Here is a 20,284-nt window from a genome sequence, read left to right on the forward strand (position 1 = left end):
ATAGTCATTTTTCCACAGACATGCAAATGGCCAAGATACACGAAAAGGTGCTCAACATCACTAGTCATCAGGCAGATCAAAACGACAAAGAAAGATCACCTCACATCTGTAAAAATGGCGCTCATCAAAAAGCCAGAAAAATAACAAGTATGGAGAAAAAGGAACCCTTAGTACACTATTCATGGGAATGTAAATCTGTACAACCACTATGGAAGTTCCTCAAAAAATTACGAAAAAGGGCGCCTGGGTGGCTCAGTTGGTTAAGCGACTGCCTTCGGCTCAGGTCATGATCCTGGAGTCCCGGGATCGAGTCCCGCATCGGGCTCCCTGCTCGGCAGGGAGTCTGCTTCTCCCTCTGACCCTCCCCACTCTCATGTGCTCTCTATCTCTCATTCTCTCTCTCTCAAATAAATAAAATCTTTAAAAAAAAAAAAATTACGAAAAGAACTACCATGTGATCCAGCAATTCCTACATCTGGGTGGATTAAGCTGAGTATATATCCAAAAGAAATTAAATCACTACCTCAAAGAGATATCTTTACCCCCATATTTATTGACACATTATTCACAACAGCCAAGATATGGAAAAAAACCTAAGTATATATCAACAGATGAATGGCTAAAAAAGTTGTGGTATATATACAATAGAATAGTATTCAGCCATGAGGGAAAAAAATCCTGCCATTTCCAACATGAATCAACTTTGAGGGCATTATGCAAAGGGAAGACAGAGAAAGACAGATATCACACGGTATCATTTATAGGTAGAATATAAAAAAACCTGAACTCACAAAGACAGTGGAATGCTGGTTGCAAGGGGTTAGGGGAAATGGGGAGATGCTGGTCAAAGTATACAAATTTTCAGTTATATTACAAGTAAACTCTGGGGATCTAAGGTACCCATGGTGATTCATGGTGATTACAGTGAATAATACTGTATTATGTACTTCAAATTTGCCGAGAGTGTAGATCTTAAAATGTTCTCATGACCAAAAAAAAGCCAATGATAATTATGTGAGAGGGAGGTGTTAGTTAACACTGTTGGTAATCATAATGCAATATACAAGTATATCAAACAGTTACACGTCTTAAAGTTACATAGTTATATGTCAATTATATCTCAAATCAAATTGGAATAACAGGAAAGAAACTTAAGTTTCCAACTTCTCGGTAATGGCAGATATCGCTCTGGTTTTCACTTTTCTCCCTGTATTCGGTCTCTAAGAATTTTTTTTCTTGTAAGTGCAATGATGGGTCTTAAAAGATTTTTGTTCTGCTTAATCCAGCATTTATAGGCATTTTGAAGATATATTAAACTTTTTTTAAAAAACCTCTATTCTACCATATTGCCCAATGCAAAAGTCTCCCATTCTACTGAAGATCAAGACTTTAAAATTTCATATTCTTAACTTCTTCATTTTATCACTGTGTCCTGTTTCTATAAAGTACAACAGTGTAGTTATTGTATTACCTTCTTTATAGATAAGAAAACCAAAGCTCACAGAAGCTGAGACTTGTTGCCTATACACCGCCAGATTCTGAGAATGGAAACCAATTTGAAGATTATCTTAAGCCTCTCAAAACTAGGTCAGTAAGAAACATTAAAACGATCATTTACATTATGCATCATCCATACTTGGCAGTACAGTGAACTGTGTGACTGTGAACAAGTCACTTAATTCTGTCTAGTTTCAAAGCACCTACTTCATAGAATTGCTGTGACAATTATTCATGTCCAGCACATAGAAAAGCACATGGCAGAAGTAGAAAGAAGTTCTTACTTTGAATAAGCCATGCTTTTGGTTGCGCTGACCAAGCCATAAGTTGCTTCCTGGGGGAAGGTTGGTTTCAGGAGGGTCAATCACGCGTTCATAAATCCTGTAGGGACAAAGAACAATTATTAATAAAGAGTTTGCTCAAAACAGAACCAAAAGGTTAGTATGTTGTTTGAAGTCTTCATGGTATTAGCTGCTGGTATAGAGAGATGGAGGCAGTATAGGGCATGTTTTAGGTGATAGGTAACATGAACGTAGAGATCTACTTCTTGACAACACTTGGACACATTAACTGGGCCTCTGTTGGCTTTCTATTTTCACCTTTTTGGCAGGGAAAGGAGGAAAAAGGTAACATTTTTAAGTGTCTGCTCTGAGCAATGATCCTTATACCTACTCTGTGAGTAAAGTGGTTTGATCCCCGTTACAGATGAGAAAGCTGAGGTTCAGAGAACATAAATGGGTCAACCACAAGTTAAGACCGGGAGCAGTTAGGTTGGGATGAGAATCCCCATCTGCCTGGCTGCAAAGCCCATGCACTCCCCTTTGCACTCTACTCCTCCCTGGCTTTGGTTTATCTGGCCCCTACCCCTTTCTACAGTAACCTGCTATACTCCTTCCAGCAAGTGAGCAGTTGCCCACATGGTAATATGATTAGTCTACAAAACCAAGTAACTGAAATCATCCCATCAACAAATATTTACTGAGCACTTTTTAGGCTCCAAGCTCCACATGAGGCAACAGGAGATAGAGCCATCAACCAGACATCCAAAATCCTGCCCTCGTGGAGCAAAAAAGAAAGTCCCATATATGAAAAAAATCTTCACAAGATATATGAAGATATAACTAATACAGAGGATACAACAGCCCCAGGATCTTTGAAGGTATCTCCTGAAACTACTCAACAATTGAAGAGTCTCAACTGTTCTGCCCTACCAAGCCCTAGTCACAGATCTTGAGATTTGTGCTCCCCTTAGAAATATTCCCTGCAACCACGAGGTACCAGCTGATCACAGGCCTTCACCTCACCCCTAGCAAGTGCCTCTCAACACCTTCTCTGCTGAGAAGGGGAAGGAGAAGCTTGCCTGAGAATTGAACTTGTCATTAGATGCTCAGAAGATTCTGGACGGGGTGCCATAGAGACCATCGGGGAATTTCAATTACTCCTGATGGCCCGTCCATTCCTTGCTCTCCTCAGTTCTTGCTCAGAGCAGCTACAGGAGAAGTCAGCTCCAGGTACTTCCAAAGGTCTGGAAATTCATCAGACCTCCATGCTGGAAGGGAACTGACTGCCGCCTGCCAAAGAGCTACCTGTTCCTCCAGTGGCTCTCAAAAGGCAAGAACTGAGAGACCACCCACTGTGTCACAGCCAGGGATGGAATGTGATATGTTGCAGTTGGGAGCACTGCAGCCTTGTAGCTTAGCCACACTGTCCATCACTCTTACTCCCCACTGGAAAAGTGCTGTTTCCTAACAATATTGCAAGGTATTCAATGGAGAAAGCTCTAAATGTATTCGATCCATTTGTACTCATTTTCTTCTCGTTATAAATGGATGCTCAAAACAAACAAGGCAATATAAGTCTCCCTTAAAAAGACAGGCTATGTTTTCTCCACCGGAACACAACCTCTTTCACAGCTTAGAATGAACAATTTTAGATGAAACAATCATCTGTCAAAACTGCTTTAACCCAAGAAGCTGCTATATATGCTTCCTTTAAAAGGGGTTTTTTCTAATATTCTCAAAAAACTAGAAACGAGCCAAATTTACAACAAAAGTGAAATACGTAAGTTATAGATCAGCTTGATGTAATTTACTACAGTCATTAAGAGTGACAAATATGCAGGTTATGAAATATGGGAAAGTATAGACAAAATAATCTTCACTGGAGGAAAGTAGAATGTAAAATTATTTATGAACTACAGAGACAAGGATGCAAAAATTTTGTTCCCTGTTGGTGAATTTCAGAGGAGACCAGAAAGAAATGAAAATCGCTGTATTTAGGTAAAGAGGCAGAAGCTTAATTTTCTGTGAGGTTGTTTCACTAATACATTAAAAATACTATCAAATTATTTATCTGAACCTTTCATTTTAAAACATTTGCATCTGTCGGAAGAAGAGCTTTCAATTTCAATGCTTTCTTTTTGGTTTTAAATATATCAGAAGGTGAGCTCCAATGAGCAGAGTAGGCTGTTAATGTTTATTAAGTGCATGAAGGATCAAAAAAAAAAAAAATCAACTTTCTATCATGCCTTGTCTTCCCAAGTATAAACGCTCCTTCTGCCTTAGAAATAGTGGGCCTCAGATATTTGCTTTCTCAACCATCAGCCCAAAAAGGAGGGCAGTGCCCCGGTGGCTGTGTCAAAGGGGTATGATTTCGGGGGTCACACAGCCCCCATCAGGATCCCTTCTGATGCCACGAAAATCTGCTGGCTGCTGCCTCCCCCACACCCCACCCCAGCCCTGCCAATTCACTCCAAGTGACCGACCTCACTGGAGAATTCCAGGTAGCAGGCCAAATCAACAAGCTGGATCCAGACACAGCAAAATGAAGAATGCTTAAAAAGAGTGTTAAAAAAATAAATACCCACACAGAGGAATCCTATATGAACTCTAGGAAACAAACTGAAGGTTGCTGGAGAGGAGGTTGGTGGGGGGATGGGGTAACTGGGGGATGGGCATTAAGGAGGGCACATGATGTAATGAGCACTGAGTGTTATATGCAACTGATCAATCACTAAATTCTACTCCTGAAACTGATACAGTATATGTTAACTAAATTGAAGAATTTAAAAAAAGCAGATAAACCATATTTGAGGCACATTCCACAAAATAATTGCCTGTACTCTTTCAAATGTCCATTTCATAAAAAGCAAAGACTGAAGAATATTTGCCAATTAAAAGAAACCAAAGGGACATAAAAACTCCATGTGAAACAGGATCCTGGTTTGGAGCTGGGGACAGGAAAAAAAAAATCCTATGCAGGACTTTAGTGGGAAAACTGGTGAAAGTTGAACTGTATATTATATAGTAGTATTGTATTGATGTTCTATTTCCTGATTTTGAGAACTGGTCATGTATACTGAAGTGTCTTCCTCTTAGGAAATACACACTGAAGTATTTAGGGGTAAAGTCCTGATATTTGCAACTTCTTCTCAAAGGCTTCAAAATAACAGTGTGAATATGTATAAATACAGACACATGTGCATGTGCACATTGTGCAGAGAGAAAACAGAATCTGGGCCGAGTGCAGGATTGTTTTTTGTGCCATCCTGAAAGCTTTCCTGTAAGATTAAAATTATTTTAAAATAGTTTTGAGACTACAGTAAAAAAAAAAAAAGCAAGAGGGTCTGTAATACATATAAACTAAAAATACACACATTCAAAACAATTTTCTATCTATTAGCCAAGGACACCTACAAATTTAAAGACTCACATAAGGCACATGGTAGTGTTTTCCTAAAGGAATGGGAAGGGCTAAAGGGAGTAAAAAGCGAATGACTAAAAGATGAATGAATGAAACAAAAGGAGTATTGCACAGATTAATGCTGTTAACACATCCTAAGCTAAGAAATAAGATTCTCGGGCGCCTGGGTGGGTCAGTCGTTAAGCATCTGCCTTCGGCTCAGGTCATGGTCCCAGGGTCCTGGGATCGAGCCCCACATCAGGCTCCCTGCTCGGCAGGAAACCTGCTTCTCCCTCTCCCACTCCCCCTGCTTGTGTTCCTGCTCTTGCTATCTCTGTCAAATAAATAAAATCTTTTTAAAAAATTTTTAAAATAAATTCTCACATCCCTATCTGTACCTCCTTTACAAAGGGAGTTACACCACCGACATGCCAGACAAACACAGTCTTGACAGATGGGCTGACCCCTGGGTTATAGTTTAGGTGGACTGGCTCAGGCGGACAGGCAGGTAAGGCACAGTGATTTGTCACTTAAATCTAGTATCGATCAAGACAGTTGAAAAGTCAAAGCTAATGGAATGACCTCCTTGGTTTCCTGTGTGGTCAGGAAATAGAGCTTGATATTCTAATATTCTGGTTAATGAGGTTTCCTTCACATCAATATCAGGTTATCTACAATGTGTTTGATATGGTGTTGGCTACAGGGACACACAGAGCAAAACTAATATGGTCAAGTCCCTCTCCTCAGGTGAAATGCCTGAGCCAGGAAGCCAACCCACAGGCACACACCTTATCATTCAGTGAAGTGCAATGATCTATGCAAGCAGAAAGGAAAATCAGAATTCTGTCTGTCATAATCAGAGAAGACTTTCCAAAGAAGGGAGCACCAGAGCACATTTTTGGATGAAAACCAAAGTGGAGCTGACAACGCAGACATAAAGCCAACATTTACACAGCACTTAGTGTGTGCCAAGCATTGCACGTGGAGGGCTTTCCATGTATTAATTCACTTATCCCTCACAACACTACCATCAGGTAGGTGTTCTGGGCACGGCACGGTTCAATACCTTGTCCATGGTTATGCAATTTGTAAACTGCAAAGCTATATTTGAGCCCAGACCCCCAAATCTGTGCTACTCACTCAAGTAAGTTAAAATTCTTAACTTGACTTAGTCATCAGGAAGGAAAACAGAAAACAAGTTCATGTGCCAAAGTATGTGGCCAACACTGGTTAGCTCTCCCAGAAGCCCCTTTTCTCTTCCTCCAGGGCTCACAGCTACGCTACATTTCCAGCCGACCTCACAGCTAGGGGTGGCCAGGTCATGTGAGTGGAGGTGCAACCCTTCCAGGCCTGCCTTTTCCCCAAAAGTATCTCCCTCAAGCATCTTTCAACCATTCCCTCCACCTCCTTTCAGGTGACTAGAGAAGATAGAGAGCTAAGAGGCAGGCAGAAACAAGATGGAAAATCCTAGATTCCTAAATGACATGGAAAGGCTACCTGCCAACTAGACACACGTAACTGCATGCTACCTAAGCAATAAAATTCTACGTTAATCCACTGAGAGAGAGAGAGAGAGGATTTTCTGTAGTTTTGGCCAGTATTATTTGCCCTAATACGTCCCACTTAAAATCAAAGAGGACTGATGTATTTTCATGCACACGAAGCCAAGAGATACCAGAGATAGCATGGTGGAGCAGAGACAACATGAATTCAGAATAAAACAGATTTGGATTTCTGTTCTAGTTCTGTATTCTACTAGCTATGTGACTTTAATCAAGTTATTTCTCTGTACCTCAGCTTCCTCAACTGAAAAAACAGAACTATTACTGATGATGGTATGGGTTGCCCTGAGGCTTCAGTGAAATACGTTTAATGCTTTGGCACCTATGTACCACCACTGTTAAACTCACAGGTGTCTGAGAATGCAAAGCTACACAGGTCGTATGACCCATTACAGACCACTGGCGGAATCTATTGCAATGGGATTACCTGTGTCTTAGATGCCTGCTTGTGCTTCGGGATACAGTTTCAAGGAAGGACATCACCTGTCACACCGAGTGTATTTAAAGATGTGCAATGACGATGTCAAAATTCAAGAACATAGTATCTTCTTTGTCCTAAGTTTCCTCCACTTTGAAAGTTTTACAGTCCCAAATTTCTTTTCACTTACAAATTTAAAAGCTAGAACAAGTGAATAAGTAATAAAAAAAAAAAAAAAAAAAGAACCCAAAGGAATTAACAGCGTTCATTTCTGTTGCTGTTTAACCTCTTCAGTTATGGAGCAAACTGACAGATACTAAACCGTAGATTAAAAACAATTTTTGGACAAAACGTATTTTCTAAGACATCCTAAAATTTCAGTATTTTCATCTTGTTTTAAAATATTCATTGGCTTCTTTTAATTTGTTCAAGCCATATATCAGACTTTTCGACATTATTCTAAGTTCTAAGCAAACTTTTTTTTTTTTTTAAGATAGATCAAGGGAGAGAGCAAAGGGAGGAGCAGAGGGAGAGAAGCAGACTCCCCACTGAGCATGGAGCCCCAGGCAGGGCTCGATCTCAAGACCCTGAGATCATGACCTGAGCCAAAACCAAGAGTCAGACCCTAAACCGACTGAACCACCCAGGAGCCCCCTAAGCAAACATCTTAGTATTTTTACATCCTTCCAAAGTAACAAGTTCTTTGACATTTGACATTTGTTCAAAGTTCAGCATAAATTTACGTAAGATTAGGGATGCGTGGGTGGCTGAGTCAGTCAGGTGTCTGCCTTCGGCTCAGGTCATGATCCCAGGGTCCTGGGATCGAGCCCCACATCGGGCTCCCTGCTCAGTGGGGAGCCTGCTTCTCCCTCTGCCTGCCGCTCCCCCTGCTTGTGCTCTAATAAAATCTTTAAAAACAAAAACAAAAAGACTTGAATTTTTAAAAAAAACTACACTGGAGAAAGACTCAAAAGAGAGGTAGAAGTCTGCTAATTTATTACACTGTGTGTTTAGATACACAATCACCTAAGCAACAACAAGTACCTACTTTTACAGGACTAAAAGAGGACAGGACATTATTCCTAGCACTTCTGCTCAGTCACTGGACTGGGCACATTCTGAGGACCATTTGGGACCTGAACTGGTTTTAGCCAATCCATAGAAAGGTTTCTGGGAAAATGAAGATGGCTGCAGTGAGCGGAAGCCCTCACTTCAAATTCTTACTTCAAGACTGCCCTCATACATCCCTTTTAAAATATATATCCTGCCTGTCCTGTATGTTTTGTTAAGATTTTATTTATTTATCTGACAGAGAGACACAACGAGAGAGGGAACACAAGCAGGGGGAGTGGGAGAGGGAGAAGCAGGCTTCCCGCGGAGCAGGGAGCCCGATGCGGGGCTCGATCCCAGGACCCTGGGACCAGGACCTGAGCCGAAGGCAGACGCTTAACGACTGAGCCCCCCAGGCGCCCCTGTATGTTAGTTCTTTACCAATCTCTGAGAACCTCCCCACCTAGATGACCCATCTGGACCTAACCCTCCAGCACTTGACGGTAGGACCAGGTACCTCCCACTACCCACCTGAGTCTCTAGGATTCTGGTCCCAGCTGAGCCTGCTTTCTCAGACCTACCTGCCAAGAATGAAGGAACTGATCTTTTCCGGTACTCTGGGCCCAACACTTAGACCCACAAGTTGTGCCTGGAATTCCTAAGTGCTACGACCACCAATTATCTGCTGAGAATGCAGGAAATAAAACCCCCACCCACAACATCCTTGCATCTGCTCCATGGTCTCCTGGACCTTGCCTGGACATCCTATATAAAGTACTAACCAATCCTCACTTAGCTTATTCTCTTATCAAACCAAGTAAGTCTCCAAATTTGTCTTGGCGCTTTCCTGATTGACTGTCTCCTCCCACCAGAGGCAAGAATCTTGGAAGCAGGGACCTTATCTATCTTATCTTCTTGTCCGTGTCCCTAGTATCTGGAAGAGCACTCGTCAAAGGAAGTGCCTACTCCATCTATTTATTGAATAAATGAAAGAATGCTCCCTGATACTATCTTAAGAGGAGGGCTACAGACGCTTATACGAGCTCTAAAGTAATACAGCAAAGACGTTAGGTGGTCAAACTTGACATTTTTCTGCAGATACTATAGTCCATGAAAACAAGTGAAATGTGATCACCTCTTTCAAGGGTCTTCTTTCACCATCCCCAGTTCATGAGAGCTACACAAGAACACCGAACAAAAGAGCAAGATGAACCCCCGTTTTTCATCCGCAAAAAAAAAAAAAAAAGAAAAGAAAAGAAGATACGGATAGCTTGTCTGAATCTGTGAGGCAGATGACTAACAGGAAAACCAGACAGAACAAGAGAAACAGCAACTTGAAAATTAATTAGATCAAGTGCAGTCCTTTTGATAAGCACACGATTTAGTGCTAAAGTTGAATGCATTATAATCAAATTTATCACATTGCCACAGGCTATCTGATACAAATCTCTATTTACCCTACAACCGTCTACAATCTCTCCTTCCTTATGGCTAAAGAAAACCCAATTCCTACTTAATCACCTTTCTAGGCCTTGCACTCAAATGAGGCACTGCCTATTAAGCTATATTGGGAGAATTTATGGGAATTTTGCATGCCATTAGTACACATGTATCTTAACATGTGCCTAACATGTATTTTAACATGTATCTCATTTCTAATACCACGCAACATTTATGAGAATTTATGGGAATTTTGCATGCTGTTACTATACATGTATCTTAACATGTATCTTAACATGTATTTTAACATGTACCTCCTTTCTAATACAATACCATGCAAAATTAAACATCCAAACATAAAAACTGCTTCAGAGGAACGAACAATGCAAAGATTAACTGATACTTCTCATGAAAGTCACTCACTGAATCGAGGGCTCACTTCAGAAATTTTCTTCACAAGGTACAACATCTCTTTATTCATGACTTTGGTTAAGAATGCCCTCCCTAGCAAGTGTCCCATCTGCTTAAAAGACCTGTCAGTATTCTATGAAGAACTAGATTTTCTGTTAACAGGTAAAGCCCTCAGAGCTCGACACAAAGCAATGCAATGGTTCAACAACACTACTTATGAAGGAATATTGGATTTCTATTTACCTGGATGAAGACAGACCTCTGAAGGGAATCCACGGTACCTTGCCCAATTACATACAAGAATGAATTTCCAATGTAAACAATGTAGATCAACATGTATTATATGCTGCTGTTCAAGAAGACAATATGAAGCCCAAATGACAAGCTAAATGAAGAGGTTTATCTTGGGCTTTGCCTGGAATTAAAGGAAAATGTTCACATTCTCCCTCAAGTGGAAAGCTGCAATGACCTTCTCTTGCTAGACAAGGGCCCCATCCTCCACTGCCTTTTACCCGGCACTAGTGACTACCACGGTGCTCTTTGGAGAAAGTGCCCTATACAGAACACAAGGCAATTCCCATGCTGTTCCCATCTCCCCCCACCCCAACTAAAAGGTGGTAATGACTTTGCACAGGGGGCTAAGTCCCTCTTTGGTCTTATGCTAAGAGGAGCGTAACACAATCTTCCCAGTCTTGGCATCATAGGGCACATGTGAGAACAGAGTTCTTCACCTCTACTTAAAAGAACAAGGCATCTATGGTATCATTAACAGTATTTTTGGCCCTGACAATTGCTAAACATTCATGGCAATCTACAAAATATTTCCTCAAAACCTACCATGATGGGAATGTTTGCTAACTGTGTACATTGATGAGCTACTTGTTGAATTTCCATGTCAGGTTGCCTGGCTATTATTTGCTAACATGGAATACACATCACAAAGCACCAGAAAAGCATGAAAGGAATCCCCCCCAAAGAGGCACTCTGCAGTCTCCTCCTACCCATCTGTTTAACAAACCCAGCTGACAGCAAATGACTAGATTCAAAAAATGCACCTCTGGCATTTATACAGGAGAAAACAGACTAGTCAGGAAGATGGATTATAGGAATGAATACAGTATGCCCCCAACATGTAAGAATTGAATTCCAAGCTAAATCTATGCAGAGCTCAGGAGAGAGGACAGTAGCAGGGCTCACAGCAGGTTTCCAAACTGTTCTTTGCCAGCTGGCTGCAAAGTAAGTACAAAGGCAAACAAAAGAGGCAGCGAAGTTGCAATCTGGGAAGGAGATACCTTTGTATGGTAAATGAATGGGCAACAGTGTTCAAACGAGATTAACAAATACTTCTGGAGAGACTTTGCCAGAGAAGAGGTTCTCTCCAGAGAGAGGAGATCTTCCCAGAGACCATCAAGTCCTCATGTGACCTGCTTCATCCACTTACAAAACACTCATCAAATTCATACCTTTTCTGAGTTAATATCCAAAATATATGAAGAACTTCTACAACTCAAAACCAAAACAATAATGCAATTGAAAATGGGCAGCAAACATGAATAGACTTTTTTTCTTTCAAGAAAATAGAGATGGCCAACAGACACATAAAAAGATGCTCAACATCACTCATCATCAGGGAAATGCGAATCAAAACCACAATGAGATCACTTCACACCTGTCAGAATGGCTAAAATCAAAATGAAATAATAAGTGTTGGCAAGGATGTGGAAAAATAGGAAACCTCATGCACTGTTGCTAGGAACGCAAGGTGGTATCAGCATTGTGAGGAACAGTATGGAGGTTCCCCAAAAACTAAAAAATTGAATTACCATATGATCTAGTATTTCCACTACTGGTTATTTATCCAAAAAGTTGAAAACACTAATTCAAAAAGATATATGCACCCCTGTGTTTATTGTACCTTTAACAAAAATAGCCAAAGTACGGAAGGAACCCAAATGTTATCCATAGATGAACACACACATACACATACATACACATACACACACACACACGGTATATTACTCAGCCATAAGAAATAATGAAATCTTGCCATTTGCAACACGGATGGACGAGTCTAGATATAATGCTAAGCAAAGTCACCTGTATGTTAATTATACTTAAATTTTTTTAAAAAATTCATAACTTTGTTACCTACCAACTAAATTTTACTCCTTTTTCTTTCCTCATCTAGGTCTCTATACCAAGGCATTTTCCCTTAACCATATTTTATGCCCCTAATATCTCTCTCCCACTACTTCTTACCAACCCTTATTCTCTGCCAAAAGTTCATGATTCTGATATCATTCCAAGATGATGCTGACTATGGATGAGGTGAGGCAACTGGCTCTGTTACATTTGTCCTATTTTGCATTTTTATATTATGGTTTGACACTTTAATATCAGAGGTGCTTGAGTTTCTAGGGAAATAAGAAGTTGGTATGATTGTTTCAATCATACCAGATTTAGGATAATACCATCAGGGTTAAAAGCAACATTAATAGGAAGGAATTAGGGCCAAACAGGATGAAATTTAACGTGGAAAAATGAAAGGTTCCATGCTTAGGGACTATGTTTCTCAAAGACAGAATCTGAGATTTATTACTTAACAGAAATACATATGGAAAAATATTAGCCATTTTGGTCAACAGTGAGCTAAGAAGGCTGTCAAAAGGGATGTTGTGATCTTAAACTGTACCATAAGATAATTACCTCATTATAATCTGAGCCAATACGCCTGGAGATAATCACATTTCACTGTAGAAACTTCTCAGATGCTGAACAGACACACAAGGAAGATTGTGAACCAAATCAAATGATGAATGGCTGAAGAATGTTCAGTCTGAAGAAGTAAAGATTAAGAGCATGATAAAGTCTTCAAATATTTGGAGGACTCTCAAGTACAAGAGGGATTAGACTCATCCTGTGTAACTAAAAGAGGTAAAATATATACCAATAAGCATAAGCTACAAAGAGGCATTTTTGGTTCAAGATAGGAAAAATTCTCTAACAGAAAACACAGAGGGAAGTTAACAGCCTTGGGAGGCAGTGAACTTGCAGTCTCTGAGAGATGTCCCAGCAGGGCCGGAGGACCACTTACTTGGCAAGGATTGTAAAACTCAAGCTCAGAAACTGCCTCAACAGTCAGAAGAGCTGCCTATGAGTACCTACTAAATGGCAGAACTTTACATATTTTATAATCCTTGAAACAACCCTAAAAGTCAGGCATTGCTATACTCAATTGATAGATGTTCAGAGGTTAAATGACCTGCCTAATATCATTCAATAAATAGTGAAGCCTAAATTCAAATCCAGGTATAAATTTCTACCATGCCATATAGCTTTATAATCCCCTATGGATTCTGTGCTTACAAAGTCAAATATTCAACATTGGGTTAAATAGTATGAAATAGAGACATATCTTTGGACTCAAGTCAGAAAACCTCTGTTGGTGTCTTACCTAAACTATTCATGCTTTGTGACCTGGGGCAAGTTAATGAACCTTTCTGGGCCCTCAGTCTCTTCAAACTTGTACCTATTGTATATAGGTTTTCAATGAACATAAAACCGATAATCTAAGTAAAACTATGTTGTAAATTATAAATGCTTTTTTAAAGTGAATTAATGTTATCAGGTAAGATCAATGCTCTTATTTTCACAGAAGAATCTAAAAGACACTTTAAAACAGTTTCAGGGGAAAAAAGAAAAAAAACCTCATCTAAGCCACTTGGCTCAACTGCTTAGGGAACAGTACCCAACGTCAGCTTACCAATTTCATTAAGAGTACGGGGGCAGCAACTTGAGAGGATAGGGGAGTAAGACCCCCCTAAATCACTCCCTATGTGTTGCCACAGATGACACACTGAAGCTATAGTCATTGGTCCCATGTTTCCCAGGAGTTAAGACAAAATGCACTGCTTATAGCATTCAATTATACCCTACGCTAGCTGCCTCCAAAATATTTGCTGATAATCCTGATGATAATTTAGTCTAACTGCATTATTCAGCTAGATGAAAATTTAAATGTTACGTTAAATCGAAAGCCTGCTGTTCATATAAAGCACAATTTGGTAACCAGGACTCTCAGGGTCAGAGAGGACATTGAAGGTGTTCTGATCCAACGTCCATCTGCTACTTGTTATATTAATATCTAAACGCCCAAAAGCCATCTGTCAAGCCTAGAGTGTAGGTGACATCCTCGTGTAACATTTCAAAGCTTCACAGAACAAATGGACATCTCCCCAAAGGCTTCATGATTGACCATTTCCAAACAATCCATGTGAAATATATCAGGGTCTAGAGGCTATGGTAGGGGACAAGGGAAATATTTGTCTCCCTCCATTAAGTCTTGATACAATCACAGACCAACCCTGACCCGTAACATTAGCATTCCCAAGATACAGACAGACCTGTATTCTTTGACCTTTTTACTTTGTCAGGACCTTGGAAAGCACCAATGAGGCCCATAGGCCTTTCCCAAACCCGGGTAGACATGATAGCCTAGTAAGCTTTTCAAAGATACAGATTCCTAGGCTCCTCATAAAATCAGACTTCTAGGTACCAGCCCGGCCTCACTGTAGCAAATAAGGTCTGATGGAGGCCTTATTTGAATAGTGTGTTCCCCCAAGCAGCATTCACAGAGATTTTCTGTGGGTCTGTTTCTAGTTAATCAGAAACACAAAACTTCAGCATCCCATCTTTTTGGAGCACCTATAAGTAAAAGTTTTCCTGATCATGCCCCATTAATAACTACGTAGAGGATAGATGGATAGATAATATATAGGCAGGGACTCAAGTTTTGACAAGATTATATCCCTGGAGCCTGCATTTTAATGTAGATGAACAATAAACAAATAACAATTTCAGAGAGTGGCAAACGCTATGAACATAAATTAAGGTGAGCTGGATATCCCCATTTACCCTCTCCAGATACACTCTTTGCCCCACTTTATACCAAAGCACTGACAGGTTCTCTCCCTCTCCCTTTTGATTCCAGTTGGCTTCAGCCAAGGGAAAATGTCAGCAGGAGGGCAGAAAGAACTGGCGCTGGGGTACTAACATATAGAGCACTTAGTGCTATGTGCCAAGGACAGTGCTAACTGAATGGTAGCTGCTCCTATTAAGAACAAAACTAATGAAGATGGTTCTTGACTAAGGGGTACTTTCCTGTTTTTCTCCTCTTAGCAGTTGTCTACAGTCTTCTCAATATAAATTTGTCGATTCCAACTTGACTGTTTTTTAGTAATGTTTACAGAGAGGACAACTTATGTGCCTTGACTTCTGCTTTGCAGAAAGTACACTGAATTATTTAGTTTGGGGCCCTTTCTTTTAAAAAGTAATCACCTTCTTGAGAGAAACTTACTTTTTCATGCTATCAGTCCTGTCAGACTTTAGAAGTTCACAATCACTGAAGAGCAAAGCAATTTAGATAAAATTTCCTGTTCTGAAAACTTTTGTTATTAAATGTGAGGCATTCGATAAATAGCCAGCTGTTTAATCAAAAAGTTATTGTTCACTGTGGAGGAAAAATTGGGAGTTTGGAAAACAACGAGGCTACAACTCCAAGCTCAGAAAGTGTCTGATGGAGTTTCAAATTCTATCTCATCATTTAAACTATAATGGCCTGTTTCTGATAAGGCATTTCATATAAGATAAGAAAATCACTGAGACAACAGAGATCTACTCATCTCTTTAATTATCCCCTTTCCTGGTGTCCCTTCATGTTCAGATTACATGGTATAATTTCAAGCCAGTTTTCAAAGAAGTCTCAAGCAAGACATGCAGGTGACTCCTTTAATTCCAAAATCAAAATGAATAACAGAAGAAAATTTAAGAAGGTGAGGAAATCCTAAGGGGAAATTTTGGCATGCGAGTAAGAAAAGAATGTTTTGAAGAAGACTAATGGAAAAAGAAAAGGTCTAAGAGTCAGAAGGCTTCTACTTTAAATTCTAGGTTTAACCACTACACTTGGGAAAATTCACTTCATCTGCCTGAGATTATATCCTCACCTTTTACATAAAAAAAAAAAGGATACCTGCTCGACTTAACTATTTTGGGTTCAGTGAGATGCTGTGAAGTAATTGCTTTGACCATTGTTGCCCAATACTGATGTGAAATGGTTCAAGTATTAAGTATGAACCTGAATGTTGGTTTTCCAGTTCCTCCCAGTAATCCAGTTACATCCCCTTATGTTCAGTCCATGGGATAATCCGGCAACCTTTTTATAATCATGCCCATAATTATTCAAGTTGATATCTATTACTTACAACTTAAGTGTTTTAACATGAAAATGTATAGGAAGATAAACTGGAAATTAAAATCCTACACTCAAATGAATAACAGCAGTAAGTCTTTGGATGCCCACTCACCAGTGCATAGTGAGATAAAACTTGTGAGGGTCTCACCACATCTTGGCGCCTACCCTCACTTACATCCTGTAATGTAATCAGCAGTTTATGGATGTGTGGGCAACCTGAAAGCTGAAACCACCTCTTACTTGCCATGGTATTTTCCCCAGTATCCAGACCACCACCAGGCACAGAATGTACTCTCAAGAAGAGTGGTTTTCACTTATATTTACACTTGTGTCAGTCTTCTGAGTTGCTGGACACAGCCATCTCTCCATGATTGTGTGATTACCCAATGGATATACTGGCTCGGCTCCCTCTGCCTTTTAAGTGAAATAACTGTCCACCTGTACTTCCAATACTAGGTCAATGGAAAAGTTGAAATGCAAATTTTCCATTGAAAGTGGATGTTTAGAATAACATTACTCAAGTAAATGTCATGCTACATTTCCATGCATAAATGAAAATTTGTATGTGCATTCCCTAGTCTCTAACCTCCCCCTCCTCTTTTCATATAGATCTTACACACAACTCTTTCAGTAACACATAGGTAAGTGGGCACTGCTAATACTCAGGAAATATCAATTAAGTGAATGAGTAAATGAATTATTTGATTAAATCTAAGGCCTTAGGGGTCTCCACTTGACCTTAGAGAGACTACAACCATACTGACCTATTTGCAAATCCTGGAAGTTTCATGCATTCTCTTGCTTCCATCCTTCTGGTTCCTTGGTTTGAGACCTCTTCCTAGCACTTATCTGGCTATATAAAACACCAGCACGGAACTCAGCTGTCAAACTGGGAAGCCTTTCTCATACTATCTTTCCTCAAGTTTTATTGAAAATGCAACTTTTGTCTTGCCTTCTATGTTGCTGTCAAAATATCTGATGCCAACCTGAATTTCCTTGCTTTGTAAATGATCATCTTTTTGCCTTGAAGTCATGAGAATAGTTTTATTTAAAATTTAATAGTTTTACTAGGATATAGCTCAGTGTTGACTTCACTGGTCAATTTTCATTCATGAAAATGATGGCCCACTCACTATGCAGATTTGGATTTTGAGGTCTTGCATTTTTAAATTTTTAAATAGAATTCACATACAATTTGTCCATTTGAAATACATACTTCAGTGGTTTTGGCGAGGGTATATTACATTATTCACTAAGTTTTGGTAAAACAGTTAACAAAATTTGCCATTTTAACCATTTAAGTGTGTGATTCGGTGGCATTAATTACATTTACAATGTTATACCTCCACCACCCTTTCCAAAACTTTCTCATCACACCAAACAGAAACCCTGCAACCACTAAGCAATAATTCCTCATTCTTCTACCCCTCAGCCCATTAATCTCTAACCAATTTGTCTTTATGAGTTTATTATAGACATTTCATACAAGTAGAATCACAGAACATTTGTCCCTTTGTGTCTGGCTTGTTTTACTGAGCATAATGTTTTCAAGGCTCATCCATCTAGTAGCATGCACCAGACCTGCATTTATTTTCACAGCTGAATAATATTCCGTTTGTATATACATTTTGTTTATCCATATGTTAATGGATATTTGTGTTGTTTCTGCCTTTTGATTACTGTGAAAATTGTCACAATGAACACTGGTATGCAAGCCTCTGTCCAAATCTCTGCTTTCAATTCCTTTGGGTATATACCTGTGAGTAGAATTGCTGGGTCATTTCAGTTTTTTGAGGAATGGCTAAACTTTTCCATATCAGCTACACCATTTTACAGTCCCACCAGCAATGTACAAGGGTTCTAATTTCTCCACATTCTCACCAACAGTTATTTTCCTTTTTAAATCATAGCCATCCTAATGGTATGAAGTGGTATCTTGTGATTCTGATTTGCATTTTCTTGAAGGATGGTGGCATCTTTGCATATTCTCATTGGCCATTTGTGTTCTTATTTGGAGAAAGATCTACTCAAATTCTTTCCCCCTTTTTGAATTGGATTGTTTATTGTAGAGTTGTAGGAGTTCTTTATTCTGAATATTTAATTCTTACTAGATATAGGATTTACAAATATTTTCTCCCTTTCTGTCTTTGATGCACATGAAGTTTTTTGGGTTTTGTTGTTGTTGTTTTAAAGACTTGAGAGAGAAAGAGTACGTGAGTGGTGTGGGAGGGACAGGGGGAAAAAAATCTTCAAGTCGACTCCCGACTGAATGTGGAGACTGATGCAGGGCTCAATCTCAGGACTCATGAGATCATGAACTGAGCTAAAACCAAGAGTTGGACACTTAACCAACTAAGCCACCCAGCTGCCCCATGCACAAAAGTTTTTCATCTTAAGTCCAATTGATTTTTTTTCTTTTATTGCCTGGGCTCTTGGGTGTTAATAGCCAAGAAATCATTTTCAAAATTCAGCATCATGAAGATTTTTCCCTTTTTTTCTTCTTAGAGTTTTATAGGTTTCATCTCATACCTTTAGTTCTTTGATCCATTTTGAGTTAATTTTTAGATGTCATGAAAGGAAAGAGTCCAAATTAATTCTTTTGCAAGTACTCTGTTTTTACAGCACCATTTTTTTTTTTTGAAAAAAAACTGTCCTTTCCTCATTGAATGGTATTGGCACCCTTTTTGAAAATCAGTTTACCATACAGGTGAGGGTCTGTCTGGGTTCTCTATTCCATTACTCTATAGATCTATCTTATGCCAATACCACAGTTTTGATTGCAGTTTTATAGTAAATTTTGCAGTTGAGAACTGAGTCCTCTAAATTAGTTTTTTCGTGATCATTTTGCCTTTCTTGTATTAGTTTTAAATATTCTATTCTATTCAATATTCTATCATTTTTCCTCTGGGATTTCAATTATATGTATGTTGGATCATCTTTACCTAAATTTATTGACGATTTTCTTTCTGGTCATTTTTATTTCATATTCATTTTGTGATTTTAACACATTTCCTTAATGTCCCTTATGCTCTTTCAGTTCAAATTCTCCTTTGGGGTTTTTGTAATTCTATCTTCATTTCTAAAATGATACTTTCTCTTTCATTCTGTTCCTATAGTTAGTCACCTTATGTTTTACCTATTTTTTTGTACACTTCTAGTCTGAATTTCTGGTTAAAAGTGGATTTTCTTCTCCCTAAAGGTTTGTTAAAAGATATTTGATTCAAGCTGGGAATACTGAGTTTTCTCTCAATTCTACTCTGAGTTTAAGAGTTTGTATCAGCTGAAATATTTTCTCATTTTTAACAGTTTTATATACATGTTTCTGCTGTTTTACATCCTTTTTACAAAATGTTATTTTTGGACATGTTGAAGTCTACTTTACTCCCTGCCTCCAATTGTGGGGATGTATACTTTTATTTATTCTCCTTGACCTTTGTTTTTGGAAAGAAGGATGGAGAGATTCAGATGTAGGCAATCACCATTTTTCTATATCAAGACATGAGGGAAGCTTTTCTTTACCCTTCCTCCTAAGCCCCACCCCTAAGCAAAATTAATAGCACCACCTCTGTATTCTCATAGTTTCCTTGCCCACAATAGTAGCACATACCACACTGGTATAGGAATCATTTATTTGCACCTGCCTGTCCCCCAACTATGCCCTGGGATCCTTAAGAACTTGAACCTTCTCTTCAATATAGATGGTTAGGACTTCATTCTTAACTAAATTAATTGGATTTAGAACATGACTGCCACTTACTTGTCATTTAATCTTCAGCATATAAGTTACATCACCACTGTTTTCTAGTTCTCATCTGAAAAATGTGGATAACAGTACCTACTTCATATGATTTTTGTGAATCATATGAATTAAGAGAACACATTTAAAGCACTGAGAACAACACTCAGCATATACTAAGAATTTAATGTTCTTATCACCATCTTTTAATCTCCAGAAAGTAGTATGGGACCTAATAC

At 39.1% G+C, this 20,284-nt stretch overlaps 1 protein-coding gene across 1 annotated transcript in view; it reads right to left on the reverse strand.

Moving 5' to 3' along the window:
* NELL1 (neural EGFL like 1) overlaps positions 1 to 20,284 on the reverse strand; it is an 820,872-nt gene that overhangs the window by 662,859 nt on the left and 137,729 nt on the right. Inside the window, exon 5 of the mRNA XM_088017492.1 lies at positions 1,782 to 1,878. Coding sequence (XP_087873618.1) covers positions 1,782 to 1,878 — 97 coding nt within the window. The remainder of the gene's footprint in view (positions 1 to 1,781; positions 1,879 to 20,284) is intronic.

This window comes from Eumetopias jubatus, unplaced genomic scaffold (assembly GCF_037043125.1).
Source record: "Eumetopias jubatus isolate StellerSeaLion01/CBP00866 unplaced genomic scaffold, mEumJub1_p1.0 scaffold_13, whole genome shotgun sequence".
Taxonomy (NCBI): domain Eukaryota; kingdom Metazoa; phylum Chordata; class Mammalia; order Carnivora; family Otariidae; genus Eumetopias; species Eumetopias jubatus.